Below are 20,560 nucleotides of genomic sequence, written 5' to 3' on the forward strand. Positions count from 1 at the left end.
CATCGGAAATGTTAGCAGTAAAATTGAAAGTTTTACTCCTCAGCCGCTTCATTACTTTGTTCTGTGTTTCAGCTTTTGTTGTGCAGCAAGTCTATCGATGTTACAAGATACACCGTTTGTTCAAATATTGGTGTTGTCACCAACTCAGGGATAATACTACAGACACATTTTATACACTATGTTCAAGCATTTCGCAAGAAAAAACGGCTAGCACTATTATTTTCCATGCATGTACACAATTTATTGCGCGTACAGCGCACATAATACGTGATACACGCAGGAAACGAGAAAGCATGCATGCGTTGAACCTCTACAATAGAAATTGTACCCGCTGTGGCTCTTCTTGACTTCTCGACTTCTCGGCAGGTACATATCTTCCACGGGCATCTCTAGTGACGATGAGGCGGGCCAGTGCCTTGAGGACTGGATCGATTATGAACTGGGACGCACGAAGTTCCAGGACAGCGCCGACTCGAGAGTCGAGTGGTTCAGGTGAGCAAGCGATGTCGCTTCCTCTCTGTTTCAAAATTTGTTGACTTGCACAACAGCGCTCAACGGGTATAATGTCTGAGCGTTTGCATCACGTCCACCGACTCTAATCTTTACTCGACGACTTTAATTCTACGGTCGATCAATTCGATCAGCGAAAAAATCAATAGGCCAGAAAAGTCGGCAGATGAACTACAATGCCAATACAAGCCCGTGCTAAAGTGTTTAAACAATATCTTCCCAGTATTCGTTCTCGGCAGAAGAAGACAGTCTGAAGCTCCTTAGCTGCGAGTGTTCAGGCCGTTGAGCTCTTCGCAAACGGGTAACCGAAAATTGTAACCAAGTCCACGCTTCCTACCAGACTAAATTCTTTCCTCAAGATCAACACCGACTACACCGTTTTAGAACTCATCCGGAAAGCGCAGCTCCAGAAATGCATTTAGTCCTGAAAACACCAAGAAAGAGCAAAATGTAAGGCCGTGGCGCAGTTGTGGGATGTAACAGAGTAATCTACAATGAACCATCAACAGCTGGACTATATAGTGCCCGGATGTAAACGAGTAAACCGTGTAGGGGCTTCGTATTAAAAATATAATTAGGTTAATTGCAACGCTGACATCTCGTAGGTTCTATTTATTCTCGTACTCATGGCCAGTTCATGGTGTATTTCTGCAGGAAGTGCGCATTGGGCTCCGATGTACATTCGAAAGAACTGCCCAAACTGAATCTATTTTGCATGACGTATTTTGTCAAATTATGCGAAATATACTCCTACAGAATTCAATTATTGATATTTTATGGTCATTCAATGATGATCGCATTAAGTCTTCCCAGTGAACAGCAAGTCGATACCACAGTGTCGTTTCATCGTGCATTATCTCTTGTTTCTACCGTAGGGAGAGCAGCAAATTATACAGGGAAAAGCAGCCTTGTTATTTTTGACTTAAGAGAAACGATCCGCAGTCAGGCAATTATTAGGTTTGTTGTAGAATACTAAGAGCTTTCTTCTGGGCAATGTAAAGTTTCTGAAGATTTGTTTCAGTAGCGGGGACCCAAATCAAGTGGGCAGTACTAAAAGTGTGACACGTAATTATGGATTGAACATTAACTTTAGTTGAAAGAATTAAATTATTTTGATGCATGAGTCTAACGATGGCAGCTACCTCAAGTCTATAATAATTAACGTGCGTGTCGGGCGTCAGATCTGTAAACCGTACGCGTAAACTTTTAAAAGCTCGTGAAAGAAACATCATTGCAATTCAGCGACTATTTCAGCTCGGAACTGATTTCCTGCGAAAGCAGCACACTCTCACAGCGGACACAGGTTAATCGCAGAATTACTGCAACATTTCTTATGCAAGCGCTAGGGACCGTTAGCGGTATGTTTTACAAACCGTGTAGAATGCTTGCCCCTATAATCCCGGGAAAAATGAATTCGGGTTAAGTTCGCACTTGGTTTAAATGTGGGGCAGCGCAAGGGTTTTCGTTATGTGCAACGAGCAAGCAAAGTTTAAAGTGTGTGGGTTAATTGCGGCATTTGCCGTAAATTACTTGTAAAAGCGCTCGGAAACTTTACACGCGTGTTTACCGGACGGCGTTGACCGTTTAGCTGCTGTCCTGGGAGAACAAAATTTTGCAGCATATTCATGTTTAGTATCAACTGCGAAATGGGGATGAAGGAAGGGTACGAGGGAGTACATTACGCCTCAAGCGCGTGCAAAATTTTAAGTGTGCTATTTGTTCATGGCGCTTGCAATAAATTGCTTACTTCAGCACCCTAAAGCATTGCACGAGCACTATGCGCAAATTTTCTCGGTCTCCTAGGAAAACTGAACGTTCTACCGTCGGAGGGAATGAGGGCCTTGTTGCGGGCCATGTGCGGGCATAGTTTAAGGTATGCTCTTCAATCAAGGGATTCAATATTATTAGTATAGCTACTCACAAGAAACATAGCCGTGATTGTGCGTTGTCGCGCAAGCGTCCTATATGTGTCCTTCATTGCGTGACGTCGTTCCGTGCCAGAATCGAACGCTAAGAACGAACACGATCGACCAGTAGCAAAGCTCGCGGCACCCGTTCGCAGCAAAGACTTGTCTAATCACACCGGCGACGGTATACGCCGGGGAGGGCTCGGTTGTTCAGTGCGCCGTGTTGTGAACCGCGGCACTGAGCGTGGTGTCCGTTCACGCACGGCAGGTGGCCGTTTCGCCCACCACCAGGCGCATCCTGGCCTGCCGGCTCGGCTTCATGGACGACCAGGACGGCGAGGAAGGGGGCGCGCAGCCCTCGGCGAACAGCGAGGCCCAGATGGTGGCCGACCTGCGGGAAGCCCAGCGGGAGACGCGCCAGCTCACCGCCACGCTGGAGCAGCAGTTCAGGGAGGCCGACGAGGAGGTGGCGCGAGCGTTCGAGTCGTCGCCCCTCAGCAACACAAGGTGGGCCAACACCCAACTGCCTCTGCGAAGTCGTTAGCCAAGATCTCTTAGCTACGACACCGTGCACGATGATGCAAAACCTCATGGCCAGTGTACAAATATGTCATACTTTTTTAAGATTTCATATTACTGAATTGTTTACAGTAGTTATTGAGTTTTTGCGGCAATCTAATGTGTCTCGATGTTATATTGTGCCACTTATTCTACGCTGTCTAAAACCTACTAATTTCTGTTTAACAGCTACCATAGCCGCCATTGTGTTCCCTATTTATCCATGAGTTTTTGTCACATCCTCGCTTTATACGCTAAAAAATATGCAGATACAATGCACATGTTGCAATCTATGTAAAGCGAAGCTTTAGTAAGTGGGTAAGTAAAGCTTCACAGCTAACGGCAATGCGTACAATTTTGTTTAGTTCCATCCTATGCAAGGTGTAATATATTGCAATGTTTATATTTATCCGCCACAAACTGACAACCCTATTCTCATCCAATATTTATGTTTAAGCACTACATCACTCGCAAGCTGCGGTAAAATGCAAACTCCAATTCAGGCGCATTCACAGTGTGAGAAGTCCGCACATCGACGTGACGAGGACGAAGGCCATGTATGATGCTTGTCTATATGGAAGAATAGCAATCACAGGCGTATGCACAGAAAAGTACGACATGTATCAAATAACGCCTAGAGATTTTATACCTCTTGTCTCACAGTGGGAGATACTCATTCTGAAGGGTTGGCCAAGAACGGGCCCTTTTCAAGTTGCACATACCGGATGGCTAAAAAAAATGAAGTAAATCGAAATGACATTTAGTAAAGCAATGAAGGGGGCTAGTTGGTGAACGTTCATGGTTATATTGCGCTCAGTTTTACACAGACGATATTAAGGAAGGACAGGACGTGGACAGGACAGGACGTGGAAAAAAATAAGATTGCGCTACGTCCGTCCACGTCCTGTCCTTCCTTAATATCGTCTGTGTAAAACTGAGCGCAATATAACCATAAATCGAAAAATTCCGCGAGTCCCGGCCACGCGGCCGGATTTCGATGGTGGCGAAATGCGAAAACACCCGTGTACTTAGATTTAGGTGCATTTTAAAGATCCCCAGGTGGTCAAAATTTCCGGAGTCCTCCACTACGGCGTGCCTCATAATAAGAAAGTGGTTTTGGCACGTAAAACCCCATATTTGAATTTAAAAATTCCGCAAAAATTCTCACGTTATCTCTATGTAGACGACAAAAGACAACGACGACAGTTTGGGCGGACTCCTTCTCGTAACGTGAAAGATCCGAAGACAAAGAAGAAAGCGCCACGCTTTATCTCTTAAACAGGCTGTTTTGTAACACGCCTCCTCGTTTCCAGTTTTCTGTGTGCAACATGACGATATAATTCACCATTCAATTATCAAGTCGGTGTGCTTTGCAGACACCTGTGAGCCGACAATGTATGTTAAGGTTTCGTGTAAGAATGTATTTGCTTTCTGTCACGCAGAACAGAGGTGATCATATTTGCACATCCCATCATCAGCGCGTTCCCTCGTGCGTTAATTCGGTGCATATACAACCTTTGTATATATATATATATATATATCCCCCAGTATATTATCTGAGATACTGAGTGACCGAACCAGCAGCCACGACAAAACGGGGAGGGTCGGCAAAGAAAGCTTCGCTTTAATTTATTTGACCACATTGCCCAATGTTCTGAAATGTTCCTTGTATCCTAATTGACTCACATTTTATGTCACTTTTTGATTACTGCTTTCCATCGATCGATCTCTTTTCTTATATAAAATTGCTCTCACATTATGTGCCATGTTCTTGCTCACATTGTGAAACAGTGGCCCTGTTCTCTGCAATGCGTAAGCCCTGAAGGAACCTTAAGTACATACATGGTTAAGTATTATGGCTCACAAAACCGGATTAACAGCAAGAAGCTAACAGGGCGAATCGGGAGCCGATTTCACGAAGAGTACTGTTTGCCGTTGGCGGACCCACTTCGCTAATATTATGTTGAACATCAACATTGCTTGGCACTAGCTCTTGCGAAAAAAATAATGCCTAAGTACTGTTCTATCATTTCGGGCCGACATTATTTCCAATGTGCAACGAAGGCTTTGGCCAAGCTTAATGACCAAGGCTTATGCCGCACTCACGCAGAACGAACCCTCCGGAGGACAATGAACGCTCTCGAAATGGAGAAAATGAACAAGCGCAAGCAATGAGAGCAGTAGTGCCGTGACCCCTTGTAATTCTGGCGTTATCCTGCAATAACCGCTGGTATCTCCAGTATTGAAATACACACAATAGTAGCCGTTTGAAGTCAACCATTGCAAGCCCAACTTCTGGGTTATTGTATTTCGTGCGCGGGTGAAAAGAACTTGCTTTTTCGTTTCCTTTTATTCCCACATGTATGGTACTGAATGATTATCTACGCTATGCGGCGTTCGTCTCACGTTTACCAAACTATCGATATGGATGCTGACGTCGTGAAGGCTGGACATCCTTTTCACGGAGAAGCCTCTTCCGTTTTCTGCCCTCCCGATTCGGAGTGTGATGCTCGAAACTAATGTGCAATTGCGACATCTGCAATCTTTGCCCGATGAATGCGCGACGAGAGGCAGCTATGCCTCTCATCGCACATATTCAAAAAATTGGAAGACGCTTAAGCTTCGCCTTCAAGAGTGGAACGCGATAGCGTTATCGCATCCCGTTCGCACCGCCTACTCAAACGCGCTACGCCAGCCAAGCGTCGCGATCGGCAGAGATAGCAGGGTCCCGACGCGCCATGAAGGCGGACGCGGTCATGGGGCGAGTGGCGCGCCACGTGTCGGGGCAGCGCCGTACATTGCGAGGAGAGGGTCTTCTGTGTTTGCCGCAAGATGGCTCTGCGTGTGCGGAAAGCGCAGATGAAATGTAGTGGAAACGCACTTCGCTACTCGTGGAACTGTGACTTCTGTAAGTTACATGTTCATAATTACCGACATACACCCCAGTATAACTTTCTACGGCTCATTTCTAAGGCAACACCGCATTCACTAGAGGCGCTTTTGTACCGCTTTGAAGCATCGAACTCGTGGCTGAGTGGTAACACCTCCGTCTCACACTCCGGAGACCCTGGTTCGATTCCCACCCAGCCCATCTTGCAAGTTGTTTTTATTCATGAAGTGCCTGCTGGGATTTATCGCTCACTGCCAACGCCACCAACGCCGACGACACCGGCTTTTCTGGGACACGAGCTCCTTAACGCTGGCGCGTTAATATACCCGACAGATTACCCGACAGATTCAAATATACGTGAAAAAGTGAAATGAAAGGTCACTGAAACGCCCAGTGAAAAAGCGCTATACAGAGCGTCAGAAGGAAACAGAGCAGTCGAAAGCGAGGTGGTAATCTAACTATATAACCCGACAGCAGGGCGCGGATGCGAGTGACATACATTATGCTTTGAAAAGCTCACCATAAACGTACTGCGTTTCCGAAGTGTCCAGTCTTTAATAGTCCGAAGGAAGTGCATCGATGGAGCATGCCTCGTCCACATAGCCAACGGACAGCGTGCGATCGGCGTGAGTCCAAGGACCACTGGTCCGAGGCGCAGCATCGGCAAGGCCAATAATCGAAGTTTGGGAAAAAGAACGCGACTGCCACGTGATACAGCGTGGTGCTCGGAACGACGAGTTTCAAGTGGCAGGAGTTGCTGCTTAATGAAAAGAAATTATAAGCAAGACTGGTAGAGTTTTAAGGGTTGATATTGATGCGCGGCTAAAAAAATCGGGATGCAAATCTAGGGTGTAATTCGCGCAAACCAGGCTTCCACAGGTCGCACCTTCGTAGCTCTATTCCAACGTCGCCCATTTATTTATTTATTTATTTATTTATTTGCTGTATTGTGAATGTTCGAAACATTCGTCACCAGACATTTCCAAAACGCTTTATTACCTCGGTTAAATGAATATGTGGAAACGACATGGAAAAATTAGCGAATAAGGAGATACATACAGGCAGTGATGAGCCCTATGCGTCAGCGCACTTTTATTGATCAGCAATGTAGTCTCTTCCTTCTACAACGTATCAGCCATAGTAGCTGCAACGACAGTACGCAGACACCGCCAACAAAAGAAAGCAAAGGAGCTTGCGCCGGAATTTTCGACATGCTCGCAACGAGAGCTAATAATTGAATGATGGCTCGAGCCCTGTTCGGGGTAGTGTGTAACGACGAGAGTGAGCTAAGTCTTGTTCACTTATTGAATCTTCACGAGCGAAGCTCCACAGTGAGTTGGGTCTATTTAACGTCAGTTCGTGGCCCTTTGTGCACTAGAACAGTTCGTAAAAATAGGCGCCATCGAATCGTGATGTTCGAACAAATTATTTCCGAAGGCTGTAAGCCAGTGACAAATAGTTTTTACAAACGAGAAACACTGTAAATTTCGCCTATGATTGTTTGCATAAGAATCACGAGATGCGGTTTCAAACGCAGCAAAGGCATCGCGTGCCCTAGGCTGTGCTTTCTAGTACGCTTACTCGCTTTATGCAGTCTTTTTCGTTTTTCATGAAAGGTGCACCAGCTCGCATGGCTGTCTACTAATTTGCTAACCAAATATGCTATCGGGCCGGCGCCATCGTTTCTTTAGGCGCACGTACGTCGACGTCATTAATTTTCCCGCCACTGTTGCGCAGCGTAAGTTGTTTTAATCGCACCGTAGGCTTCATGAGGCGTATCAAGTGAGATATCTATTTTTTCTCGTAATCTCTTTTCACCGTGCTCATTGTTCCACAATGAAACATATCTTTTTTGTTTGATTTGCGAATGACCGAGAAAAAACAAATTTAGGCACCTGAAAAATACAAAGGCTATTCGTTCTCACCTGACAGCGAAGAAAAAATTATTTCAGGGTTAAGAAACGTCACGAGTTCACTAAAGCCAGCACATTGATAGTAAGAACCAAAAAAAGATCAGTAGATGAGGACTCGATGTGATTCAAAACATGTAAGCTAAATCATGAGAATGACAAAGAGACGTAATCAGAAATGTGCAAATGGATTTAAGGAAAGGGTGACGACCAGCTATACTAAGCAAAACTCTGCTGAGCAAAAATGTACACGGCACTGCCGCTGCGAATCAAATGCTATTTGCAATAATACACGTAATAGTTGCGTTTAATTCACTCCTGCGCGCGGCACAGGTTCACCTTCTCCCGCAACGTCGAGGACGACTTTCAAGCGTCCTGGAACGGAGACGAGCGGATGCGTCGCCCTCTGCTGGCCGAACTTAAGCAGATCGACCACAAGTTCGAGTCCAAGATCAAGGACATCGACAAGGCGCACAAACTGGAGTGAGTGGCACGGAGCAACTTCGGTGGCCGAGTTTTCAATCGATGTTGGCACGTTTGTTGCATGACTTGAGCCAACTTTTCTTCTTTAGCCGTCCCTCGTAAGCTAAATCATCCTGCTTTCACTTCATTTCGCACAACCGTGCTCAGGAGAAACCTAAGTTTGTGGAAGCTAGATACCTTCGCGTGACAAATTGAAACTGCTTCCGAGGACGATTACTCTCAATGAGTTTCACAGATCTTTTCTTAATGGACCACATCTATTCTATTGTGATAGCAGTTACATAGACACCGCAGGCGAATCATCGCCGTCGTCGTAATGTGCCGAACATATATATACATATATATATATATATATATATATATATATATATATATATATATATATATATATATATATATATATATATATATATATATATATATATATATATATATATATATATATATATGTATGCATATAATGTCCGGAACATTACGATGAAGGCGCTAATTCGCCTGCGCTGACTATCTAACTGCTAACACAATAGATGTCGACCATTAAGAAAATATCATTAACAAACGATCTCCTTTGTTCTAATCGAGGTGTTCGGACAATTTTCTTTAAGTTTATTTGTTTAACCACTTAGGGCAGGTAGTGACCGCGGATCCAGATCATGAGACGGAAATAATCAGAAGAATAAGAATAGGCTGGGGTGCGTTTGGCAGGCATTCCCAGATCATGAACAGCAGGTTGCCATTATCCCTCAAGAGAAAAGTATATAATAGCTGTGTCTTACCAGTACCCACCTACGGGGCAGAAACCTGGAGGCCTACGAAAAGGGTTCTACTCAAATTGAGGACGACGCAACGAGCTATGGAAAGAAGAATAATAGGTGTAACGTTAAGGGATAAGAAAAGAGCAGATTGGGTGAGGGAACAAACGCGAGTTAATGACATCTTAGTTGAAATCAAGAAAAAGAAATGGGCATGGGCAGGACATGTAATGAGGAGGGAAGATAACCGATGGTCATTAAGGGTTACGGAGTGGATCCCAAGGGAAGGGAAGCGCAGCAGTGGGCGGCAGAAAGTTAGATGGGCGGATGAGATTAAGAAGTTTGCAGGCACGGCATGGCCACAATTAGGACATGACCGGGGTTGTTGGAGAAATATGGGAGAGGCCTTTGCCCTGCAGTGGGCGTAACCAGGCTGATGATGATGATTTGTTTAACCCACACTCACATTATATATATATATATATATATATATATATATATATATATATATATATATATATATATATATATATATATATATATATATATATGTGTGTGTGTGTGTGTGTGTGTGTGTGTGTGTGTGTGTGCGTGTGTGTGCGTGTGTGCGTGAGTCTGTGCGTGCGTGTGTGCGTGCGTGCGTGCGTGCGTGCGTTTAAACAAATAAACCAATAAAATTCTCCGACACCTGGATTAGAACAAAGGCCATCTAGCACAGACGCCCGGTACTCTAACCATTAGGCCATGGACACTTTAGCTGGTGAAATAGAACACCCTTAACAATTTCCCTGCGTGCAAGAGACGTTTCGCTTCTGCTGGCGCGCTGTTCCTTCTACGCAACAGGAGCTACGTTGCGTGCTTCCTCGCGGCAACATCTAATCACGTCCGCGTCTAGTTTAAACGCTGGTTCTCGGAGGCGGCGTTGTTGCTGCTGCCGTCCAACTTATGGCTCATACTCACTATGTGGGATTGGCCGAGCAATTGGCGGAATATTTCAAGTTATAACCACAATTAGACTTCAAGGACTGCGGCAGAGTAAATGCTATTGAAAGGTGAAATTACACGTTAAAATGAAAGCAATGACAGTGGGAATAATCAGTAATCGATAGCTGAAAAGCGCACAAAAGAAAGCAAACGTATACAATTCTACAGGTTGTTCCGTTGGATTCCATAAAAGATTCCTGGGCTGTGAAGCAAATGTATTTGTGGCTGAATCCCGGAGCAGAGGCCCCTAACAGAAATACTCATAGCGCAGCTCTCAACCTTACTACCTCTGAACGTGCATTGCCATTCGGGCGAAACTGCAACATTTTTTTTAGATGAGTCGAGATTTTAATGCGAAGCTCTCTATAGGAAGCTCTCGGCAAGGTCAAGCACGACCATTTTCAGTATCTCTGTTCAGCGTAACAAATAAATTGTACACTTACATATCCGGCAAAATAATGCTACAGTCTTAACCTAGACCTAATAAAGTGTATAATAATGAAAAATCAAAAGTATATATGCAGTAGCGAATTATTGAATTGTAAATAAATCTAAATTTCTAGGTTTTGTGAGGAGTGTTAGGTGTTGAGCTATAACGTAAGTGTTTGAAAACAACCAATCTCAATTATCTACGCAGTAAGGGTCCGCTTGGGGTGGGTCACATGACCATGCAATAATTTGGGAGTCCTGGGTCTTTTGGGCACGAAGGCCTCATCGCCCGCACCAAAGTCCGGAGCACTGCGCCCTTCACGAGCTAGCGAACTGGCGCGCACCTGGCGCAGAGGCGCGCGCTCAGTGGTGCAATGATTGGACGCCCCACGGCGCTCGCCACTCTCCGCAGCTGCGCCTGCTCTCGCGGGGACTGCGAACATGCATCCACCAGAGAAGGTGAGCGTTGCTTTTACGTCACGCGCCGGAACAGCCGGCGATAGGTAGGGCCACCCTAATCTAACGGAAGAAGAGAAGCAAGAGCATTTAGTCCGCAAACGCGCAATTAAGAAGCCACTATACATACGTATAATGCATCGTACCGCGGCAATGCCCCTTAGGGAAGTTTGTGACGCGCTCTCTTTCCATTTCTCTCTCTCCCCCCCTCTCGCTCTCTGATTTCTTTTCCTTCTCTTTACCCGCTGTGGTGGCGAATGGCTTCTGCATCGCGCTGCTAAGTCCGAGGTCGCAAGATCAAATTCCGGCCTCGGCGGCCGCGCTTCCATGGGGGCGAAATACGAAGAAACACCCGTGTACTGTGTATTATGTGGATATCAAAGAACCCCAGGTGGCAAAAATTAATCCGGAGCCCCCCTGCCCCCCCTCCCCCTTACAGCATTCCTCATAAGTATATCGTGGTTTTCGCTGGAAAGAAAAACTCCTATTTTACTCTTTTTTTTATCTGCTTCTGCTCGCACTGCGCAGAGAGGAGCCTGCCGACTGGACCGCCGACGACTTCGCGGTTGTGAACCACGTGCTCGAGCAATACCCGAGCAACCTGGGCAACCGGAGGGCGCTCATCATGGACTGGCTGCGCCGGCACTTCAAAAAGCGCTCTATCCTGGACATCGTGAGTCGCAGCTGCTTCTACAACGGGTTCATAGGCACACGACTTTGCATGCGGCAAGCACGACGCCATATATAGCCTCGCAGAGAAGTGGCAGCCATGCGGTATTAGAGTAGAGCATTGTTTCGCTCATACGATGCAGTTTTACGATATGTATATAGCTTCGTGTCTCGCATAGTTTTTTTTATCTCTTGAATAAAAAAATGCCAGTGGAAAGTTTGCCTAAGATTATCAAAGCAAGCGATAACTTCTACCCGAATTTGCCTTCGTTAACATGGGACTTCCTTTCAAATGCATCTCTATGCCCACTCAACGAGGAAACCAGTCCGTCTGTCAGGTAATACCAATCGCCATAAAGAAATTAACGCATAAAACTAGAATTAACTCGAAAGGAAAAACATTAGCCGTGGTAAGTTTCGAACCTGCCACCCCATGCTCAGAAGCCGTGTGTCTTACGCGCTGGGATAAGCACAATTTTTTTTTACCCTTATTGCCGGCTTTGATATACACAAACAATAAACAAAAAAGCAAACATGTCAAGAAGGATTTTGCTGGCACGACATATTAAGATTTTTTCAATACTGCAAGCTTATCTAGCATGTCAATCCATGTTGGTTGTACAGGGAGTGCCCGATGGACATCCCTGAACCGTACTACAGGTTCAATGAAGTGATCACGTGTAGGTCGCGAATTGACATCAGCCTTGTTGAGCTGGGATAAGCAAAACCACTTGCAGAAGGTGATTATACCTCGACTATATTGCCACGTGTGTTTATTTTGGCTTGTAGCGACGCGAGCGGCGTCGCTTGACGCGTTTCGATCATGGACGCGAAACGTATAAATACGGGACCAGCGCGTGCGCTGGCTCAGTCCGACGAACGCCCTAGGCGCGCTTGCTGCTTTCGCCGGCACCGAGTTGTTCGCTTGATTTAGGGAGCAAGTTCGCCAATTAAACTCTCCTTAAGTCTTCCGCCGACGCAGTGTCCCTTTCTGTCTGCCTGCGTACCGGGCAGCTCACCGTCACCTACGTGACGTTTGGTGGAGGTGCTGGGTAGGCTTGGCTGCGTTGAGGTGGCGTGTACGTTTCCCGTCTCCAGCTGGTTGGCCTCGCTTGGCTTTGCAGAGCGGCGGCGTAAGTTGAAACGCGTGGCTCCTGACAAGGTGGCGATAGGGTTGGTGCCGTTTCGGCAGGATCGAGTGTGCCCAGCGCTTGCTGTACCTCATCCGTTACGACGTCAGCGAGCGAGGATATTTGTGGTTGCGCACCCGGTAGCAACTTGCGCAGCTCATCGCGCACGATGGCGCGGATGGTATCTCGAAGAGCCACTTCACAGGCACTTCGGGAGTCGTCGCAGTCTGACGGAGGAGCGCGTAAGTTGCGGTCGTATTGCTTTGCGCGAAGCTCGAGCGTCTTCTCAATAGTGGCCGCTTCGCTAATCCATTCGGTGAAGGTCCTCGGCGGATTGCGAATGAGAGCGATGAAAAGTTGCTCCTTCACGGCCCTCATAAGGTACTGAAGCTTCTTGTCTTCAGTCATGTTGGCGTCCGCGTGGCGGAAGAGCTTTTGCATTTCTTCCGCAAAGACGGTTACGGACTCGTTTGGATGCTGCTGGCATCCAAACAAGGCCTCAGCTCGTTCTTTTGCGCAGAATACTTGCGAACGTTGCTGATAAGTGCCTCTTGAAAGCCTCCCACGTTGTCAAGGACAGCTCCTGGTTCTCGTACCAGGTTATAGCAGAGTCTTCGAGAGAGAAGAAGACGTTCCGAAGTTTGTCTTCGTCAGACCACTTCAAAGTTGCAACTTGTTCGTAACGTTCCAGCCAATCTTGTACATTTTCGCAAGTGGAGCCGCTAGAAAGCGCTGGTACTCGCGGCTGCTGGACAACGAGCGGCGCAAGTGTGCTGGCGGCTGGCATTGGTGACGTCGAACGGTGGTTTACACGGCGACCAGGGGCAGGTAGTGGTCCCTGTTCAGCCGGCAGTCCTTGTAGTTGGCGGCTGCTCCGGGTTTCTTCCTTCTTCTCTTCTCTGGAGCTGTTTTCTGTGTCACCAGCTCCAGATGCACTCGGGCTGGTGTCACGGCTCTGAGGGAGTGTCCGAAGCATAAGCACCTCCACGAAATGCACACAGACGCCGCCTGCCTTTCGAGAGCCCCTGCTGAATCCGCCCCGCCCTGTGACGATGACGACGGTGCCTTCCTTGGGCCCATAAGCTCTAACACCTTCGCACAAGATCAACGCGCCGATCCTGATCTACGCTGTGTCGTTCAATATATCGTAGGCAAGACCAATTCAATGCCAAAGGCATTCAGACGCACGCTTTCATCGCTGTGCCTGCTCTACAACCTGCTTGTGAAGAAAAACTTCACGCCGTACAAAGCGGCATACCTACTCGTCGTGCCAGTCAAGCTACGGCAAGAGATGTTAGAAGCGTCTCATGATGAGCCAACAGCAAGGCATCTGGGATTCCCTCGAACTCTCAGAAGAATTCAAGAAAAGTACTACTGGCTGGGCTTAAACGCAGACGTCGCACTCTACGTGAAAACCTGCCGTGATTTCCAACGCCGGAAAACACCGCCTACAAGGCCAGCCGGCCTCCTGCAACATATCTAGCCACCATGGAAACCATTCCAGCAGATAAGGATGGATCTGCTTGGCCCCTTCCCGACGTCTACTTGCGGGAACAGGTGGATAGAGGTAGCAACGGACTATCTTACGCGCTATGCCGAGACAACGGCGTTACGATCGGGAAATGCAATCGAGGTCGCCAGATTCTTCATAAAGAACATCTTTCTCCGTCATGGTGCACCCGAGGTCCTTATTACGGACAGAGGTACGGCATTCACAGCAGAAGTCACGCAACAGATTCTGCACTTGAGGCACACGAGCCATCGGCGCATTACAGCGTACCACCCGCAGACAAAAGACTTTACGGAGGGTTTAAATAAAACCCTCGCCGACATTCTCGCCATGTATGTCGACGTCAGGCACAAGAGTTGGGACGAAGTCCTTCCGTACGTGACGTTCGCGTACAACACCACGCAACAGGAAGCAACGCAGATGCTCCATTCGAACTTGTCTTCGGTCACCAAGTCACAACCATGCTTGATGCAATGTTGGCTCACGTTGAAGACGACAACATCCATGCAGACGTTGCCGGCTTCTTTCAATGCGTCGAGGAAGCTCGTCAGCTCACCCGAATGCGTATTAAAGAGCAGCAAAACGTCGACGCCCGACTTTACAACCTACGACGACGAGACCAAGAGTATGCACTTGGAGACCGCGTTATGGTGTGGACACCGATTCGTCGCCGCCGGCTTAGTGAGAAGCTCCTGTGCCATTACTTCGGGCCCTACAAGATAACTCGACGACTGGGACCGCTGGTCTACGTGGTTGTGCCCGATGGAGTGACACAGTCACAGCGACGTCGCGCGCGACCTGAGATGGTGCACGTCACGCGCCTTAAAAAGTTTTTTGAACGTTAGCGGACTAATAGACAATCTTTTTTATGCGAAGCATATTACTAGAGCTCAACCCAGCTCCTCAGGCGCGGCGGTGTCGCCTTCAATACTACGTGACACCGTGACGTCACGACAGAGGAGAAACGGGGCTCCAACTCGCGCCGTCGCTCGCGGCGTGGCGGCGGTATATAAGCAGCTGCGCTTGCCTCTGCTATAGACACTCACGAGGTGCGATGCCTCCTGGAGACAGAGCTGCTCGTTGGAATGAGAAGCGAAGGTTGCGGCGTGCTACAGAGACTGTTTGTACGTGGCTTTGCTACGGCGCAGCGACTACGCGCCCCGCATCGGACGCGGTGAGCGTCGAGCAACGCAGCGCTCGGCGCGACAACGAAATGTGCGCCTGAGCAAGCGCCGCACGCCTGAGCCGACGCCGACGACACCGGCTTTTCTGCGACACGAGCTCCTTAACGCTGTCGCGTTAAAATAAAGGCTAGTATGCTTCGCATCCTGGGCTTAACCTTAGCTAAGCCACAGCCAGTTTCTTTTTTTCGTTTTCCATGTTTCCTCGCATACTTACAAGTTTCTTGTGTTGTTTAGCATCGGGGCGATGCTTTTTTTTTTACGGGGGGGGGGGGGGAGGGTAATGCCACGTGCCTTTATTTCGGCTTGTAGCGACGCGAGCGGCGTCGCTTGGCGCCTTTCGATCATGGATGCGAAACGTATAAACGGTATAAATACGGGACCACCGCGTGCGCTGGCTCAGTCCGACGAACGCCCTAGGCGCGCTTGCTGCTTTCCCCGTCACCGAGTTGTTCGCTTGATTAAGGGCACAAGTTCGCCCATTAAACTCTCTTTAGGTCTACGACCGACGCAGTGTCCCTTTCTGTCTGCCTGCGTGCCGGGCAGCTCACCGTCACCTACGTGAAAATATGAATGTGCTGCACCGGTGGTACAAAATAAATGTCAAAGGAGAAGAGTTTCTGTGTAGGCTTTCTTGAAAGATTTGGTGATGGTGGACTAAAAGCCATCTCTAGGACCACATGTAGACCCGACTTGAATCATGGAACACATTAGGAAAATTCCGAATTTGCGAAACTGTAATGCTAAACACGCAACAACCGCAATGCGTCTCGGTCGAATGCGCCTTCCGTTGGAGCGTTCTTTTACCGACCGATATGCCACCGATTTCTGAGGGCTGACGCAATTCGCGTTGGGCGCGCAACACAAATAGATAAGCAGTCATTGAGTTGATAAGGAGTAATGAGGGCTTATATGTCTCGCTACGGTTGATAATGGTTCGACACTAATGGATAAGGAGCGATAAGTGCTTGTAATGATCGGATAGATTCTGATAAGGTTGAATGGCCAGATTAGGATTGATAAGGGTCTTAAGTCTGATATGGTTCATAAGGAACAATAAGAGTTGATAAGGGTCAGATCAAGCCCGATAAGGTTGACAAAGACAGATCAGGGTTGATAAGTATCGGTTCGATTAAGATAAGGTTGATAACCACCTATAAGCGTTTATCAGGCTTGGATCTATTCCGATAAGGTTGATAACAACCGATAAGAGCTGATAAGGATCGGATCAAGTTTGATAAGATTGATATAATGACACTGGCGTGCGTAGAGATGGGCAAGTGGGGCAATGCTCTCTCGTATTTGGACTATTACGTGAAGTTTGTGCCACATTTTTTGTTGTCAAGTGTTCGACAAAAACTTGACGACACCACCCATATGTTTGGTTCAACCGTAACGTGCCATAGTGACACAGCGGAAATCAAGAAAGCTATCGCTGACACTGGCGGCTATCGGCAATGAGTACTACCAGAATTTTCTTCACTCACCGCTCATTGAAGATCGCGATAACGATTACTCATCGCTTATTGACGCTGCTTCTCTTGACTCAAGGGGCACTGCCCATGTTTTTTTCAGAGGTTTCCCACAACACTGCTTAACTTCGGCCTTTTTAGCGAGGTGACGACGAGCTACTTCTGCACGATGATTATTCTTGTTTTCTGTTTCAGCAGGTCTAACTCAGAGTTCAGAGCACATCCTTTGATAGATCACATCAAGGGCAAATTGATGAATAAGCGCGCGACACATCAGGGAAACAGCTGTCGTGATAGGGAGTGACGCACGCGCTGGCGTGCAAAAATAAAGTCGTTGAATATCATGCTCTATTTTATTGAGATGCTTTCGAGGTGTAGATATTATTATAAAACGACACTATAGGTACATGTTTTATGTCAGGATTAATGTTTTATTACGCCAAAAAACAGGTGGGCTTACTGGGACTGATTTTGGGTTAATTCCTGACTATGCTTCACATTGGAATTAGGCTTGACGCCGCCGTTCCCGACGCGTTTGTCCTCCTCAGACGCCGCGTAAACACGCCCTTACTCCTTCCTGCTATTGATCCTTCTCAGCTCCGTCCTTGTGCTATCCTGCTCTCCTCCACCCTGGGCTAGCTTCTTCAGATTCCGTCACCCTCTTATCCAATGAGAGGCTCGCGTGTGCAATTAGAAGACGAACGACCACTAAATCACGCGAAATATAGAAAAAGGAAGGAAATAGTAAAGATTTAAAATGTACTCTGCCGGACGATAGGATGGAACGTCGGTCTTCCATAACAACAACCCGGTGCTCTAACCACTAGATCACAATATTTTACTTTTCTCTCTATTTAATGCATAAAAAATACGCTATCGCTGCACGAGAGATCTTGTCCAAATTTCTGCAGCGCGAAGCCCTGAAGTACGCAAAGAAAGGCAAAAGGGATGAAGGAACGCAAGAGGACAAACACGAGCGCATGGGTCTTGAGGAGATAGGTTACACATCGCGGAAGAGTCCTCTGTACTAGAAATGCACTGACTGAGAATAGCGATGTGGGCCAGTTGCTTTGTGTTCGTGTTTGTCCTCTTGCATTCCTTCTTTCCTTCGTCCTTTTTTAACTCCTTTCTTCTTTCCGCACTTCAGGAATCCGCGCTGCAGAAATTTTCCACCATGGACTTAAATAAACTCGCCCACATCGCTATGGATATTGTTCATGCCCAGGCATGGTTAATACGCGGGAAAGCAAACAAACAATACCTCCATTTATGCTGCGGTTCTTCAGCCGAGTACACACTGCGTACATATGCCACACAATAACCGCACGATCGGTCTGATAGGCCCATCAACCTTATTAATGTTAACCACAGCTGGTCAAAATCAATCCCCCATTACGATGTGCCTTGTACTCGTATCATGTTTTTTTTTTTCATTAGAATAAATCATGGAATTTCACGCGCCAAAACCACCATCTCATTATCATGCCGTAGTGGAGGAGTCCGGAAATTTGGACCCCTTGGAGTTCTTTAACGTGCACCTAAATCTAAGTACACGGCTGCTTTTCGCATTTCCTCCTCATCGAAATGCGGTCGCCGTGGCCGGGATTGGATCCCGCGACCTCGTGCTCAGCAGACCAACACCACAGCCTCTATAAGCAACCACGGCGAGTCCGTGGTTTTGGCAAGTAAAACCCCAAAATTCCATATTCTTTAAGCGATTGGTGCGTGCGTCACGTGGCACAACATGAGCGAGAGCACACGCGCCTGTTCTTATTTCTCTGCGCATTTAGCACTACCGTTGCTGATAGAAGCGAGACTGTTCTAGGCTCTCCCATTCCACCTCGTGACGCTTAGTGTGTTAATGCGCTGTGTTAGACGGCGCACCACCTTCTGGATTGGTCCGCAATCCCCAGTCCTTTCCTCGTAGCAGTTAATTTATTTTTATTTATTAATGCCAAAAATATTATGTTTTCGGTAGAAAATGAGGCAGAAAGTCCGACGTGATCAAGCAATTTTACCAGAAATCACCATCAGTGATGTAATCAGCGTCTTGTATGACGTCAGTAGTAATACAAAAGTTAGTAAATGGTATGAGTCTTGTATGACGTCAGCATTAATGCAGAAGATAGTAAATGGTATAGCAATGTTAATTGTTAATACTTATGGGTAATTGATGTCAATTGATGTGAATTAAAGTAAATTAAGGTGAAATAAGATCAATTAAAGCTAGAACACGCTAGAGTTAGGTGACTTAAGGTGGAGTAAAGAGAATTAAGGTGAAGCAAAGTGGATGAAGGTGAATTAAAGTGGATTAATGTTGGTACAAATTAGAGCAAAGTGGATTAAGGCGCAATGAAATGGATTAAGGTCAATTAAGGTTGATGCAAATTAGAGCAAGGTAGACTAAATATCACTTGAAGTGGATTAAGCTTAATTAATGTTTGTACAAATTAGAGCAAGGTGGATTAAGTTTCGTACAAATTAGAGCAAGGTGGGCTAAGGTGGATTAAAGTGGATTAAGGTGAATTAGGGTACAGTTGTGAAGGACACTTGGCATTGTATGACATCACTTCTCATGGACGTAACCAATTATTTAGAGAAGTCATAATTATTTCACGTTGAAATCACGTAAGGATACTGAAGTGACTCATTTTTTTTAATTCTACATACAATGGCCAAAAGGGGGCCATAGCAGAAGTAGGATAATGAATGAGCAAAAAACAGAGGAATAAGAGATGTAGTCAAGTAATATAAAACAAGTTCCATAACACTAACATTCAATATATCTTAGAGACTCCAAGCGACAAGTCACCAATACTGCCAGGCATCAAATTCCAATGGTTTGTCTATACTGTACGGAAAGAAAACTATTTTTGAATAGTCTGTACGAGGATGAAATGCTTGAATGTTCAGGTAAGGGTAGCATCTTGTTATAATACGTTTTGAGAATTTGACATATTCTAGGAAAGAGCAACGTAGAGTTTTCAAAAATGATCAGCATGATATTGTCCCGCCTTCGATATCGGCACCGGTCGTAACCGGACATGTTATAATGTTCCTTCACCGGAACGCGACAAAAGATCATAATTAATCAGTCGTCATGCCGACGCCAACGTACTGTCACCGTCACCGTCATCTTGCTACTGTCGTCACACCATCGCAATAGCGTCATCCACACAATTTCTCGCCTTCCACAACCACGGTGGTCCATTTCACAACGCTCAAATGATGCTCAATAGCCAGCTGGCTGCAAAACACTTCACATAACATCAATTTGTACAGTGCGTGGGATGGGCATATATTTGTTCACATAAACAAGGCATTGCATAAATTTACCTAAAAAAGCTGAACAAAACATGTCTTGTTTGATCACACTGCTTCAAAGGCACGCTTTTCACTTTGCAATGGGTCATATGCCGCAAAAAGATAGTAGAGGACTGAATTGAATACGTTGCGCTCTTCTAGAGCCGACGACGACAAGCTGGAGACCTACAGCTGTTTTCAAAGGTACACCTAATGCATGCAAAGGCAAAGTGACATGTACAAAGGGTGGGTCATCCAACCTTATTCTTCCAATATCTTCCACTTGTACGTCAATACTGCCGGAAAAGTTGCGCTGCAGCCCCGACAGCGATGTATACGTATTACAATGGCCCTAGTAAACGCGTATATTATGACAGGTTTGCCAAACTGTACCCGTTTCCGGCTTGTGTCGCTGC

General features: G+C 46.5%; 1 protein-coding gene across 2 annotated transcripts in view; it reads left to right on the forward strand.

Moving 5' to 3' along the window:
- Positions 1-20,560, forward strand: part of LOC135905585 (coiled-coil domain-containing protein 148-like) — an 83,727-nt gene that overhangs the window by 55,261 nt on the left and 7,906 nt on the right. The window contains exons 5-9 of one of the 2 annotated variants that reach the window (XM_070532428.1): positions 367-492; positions 2,709-2,924; positions 8,109-8,258; positions 10,703-10,882; positions 11,408-11,552. In XM_070532428.1, coding sequence (XP_070388529.1) covers positions 367-492; positions 2,709-2,924; positions 8,109-8,258; positions 10,703-10,882; positions 11,408-11,552 — 817 coding nt within the window. The remainder of the gene's footprint in view (positions 1-366; positions 493-2,708; positions 2,925-8,108; positions 8,259-10,702; positions 10,883-11,407; positions 11,553-20,560) is intronic. The other variant, XM_065436522.2, reaches the window with a different exon arrangement.

The sequence above is a fragment of the Dermacentor albipictus genome, chromosome 1, assembly GCF_038994185.2.
Source record: "Dermacentor albipictus isolate Rhodes 1998 colony chromosome 1, USDA_Dalb.pri_finalv2, whole genome shotgun sequence".
Lineage (NCBI taxonomy): Eukaryota > Metazoa > Arthropoda > Arachnida > Ixodida > Ixodidae > Dermacentor > Dermacentor albipictus.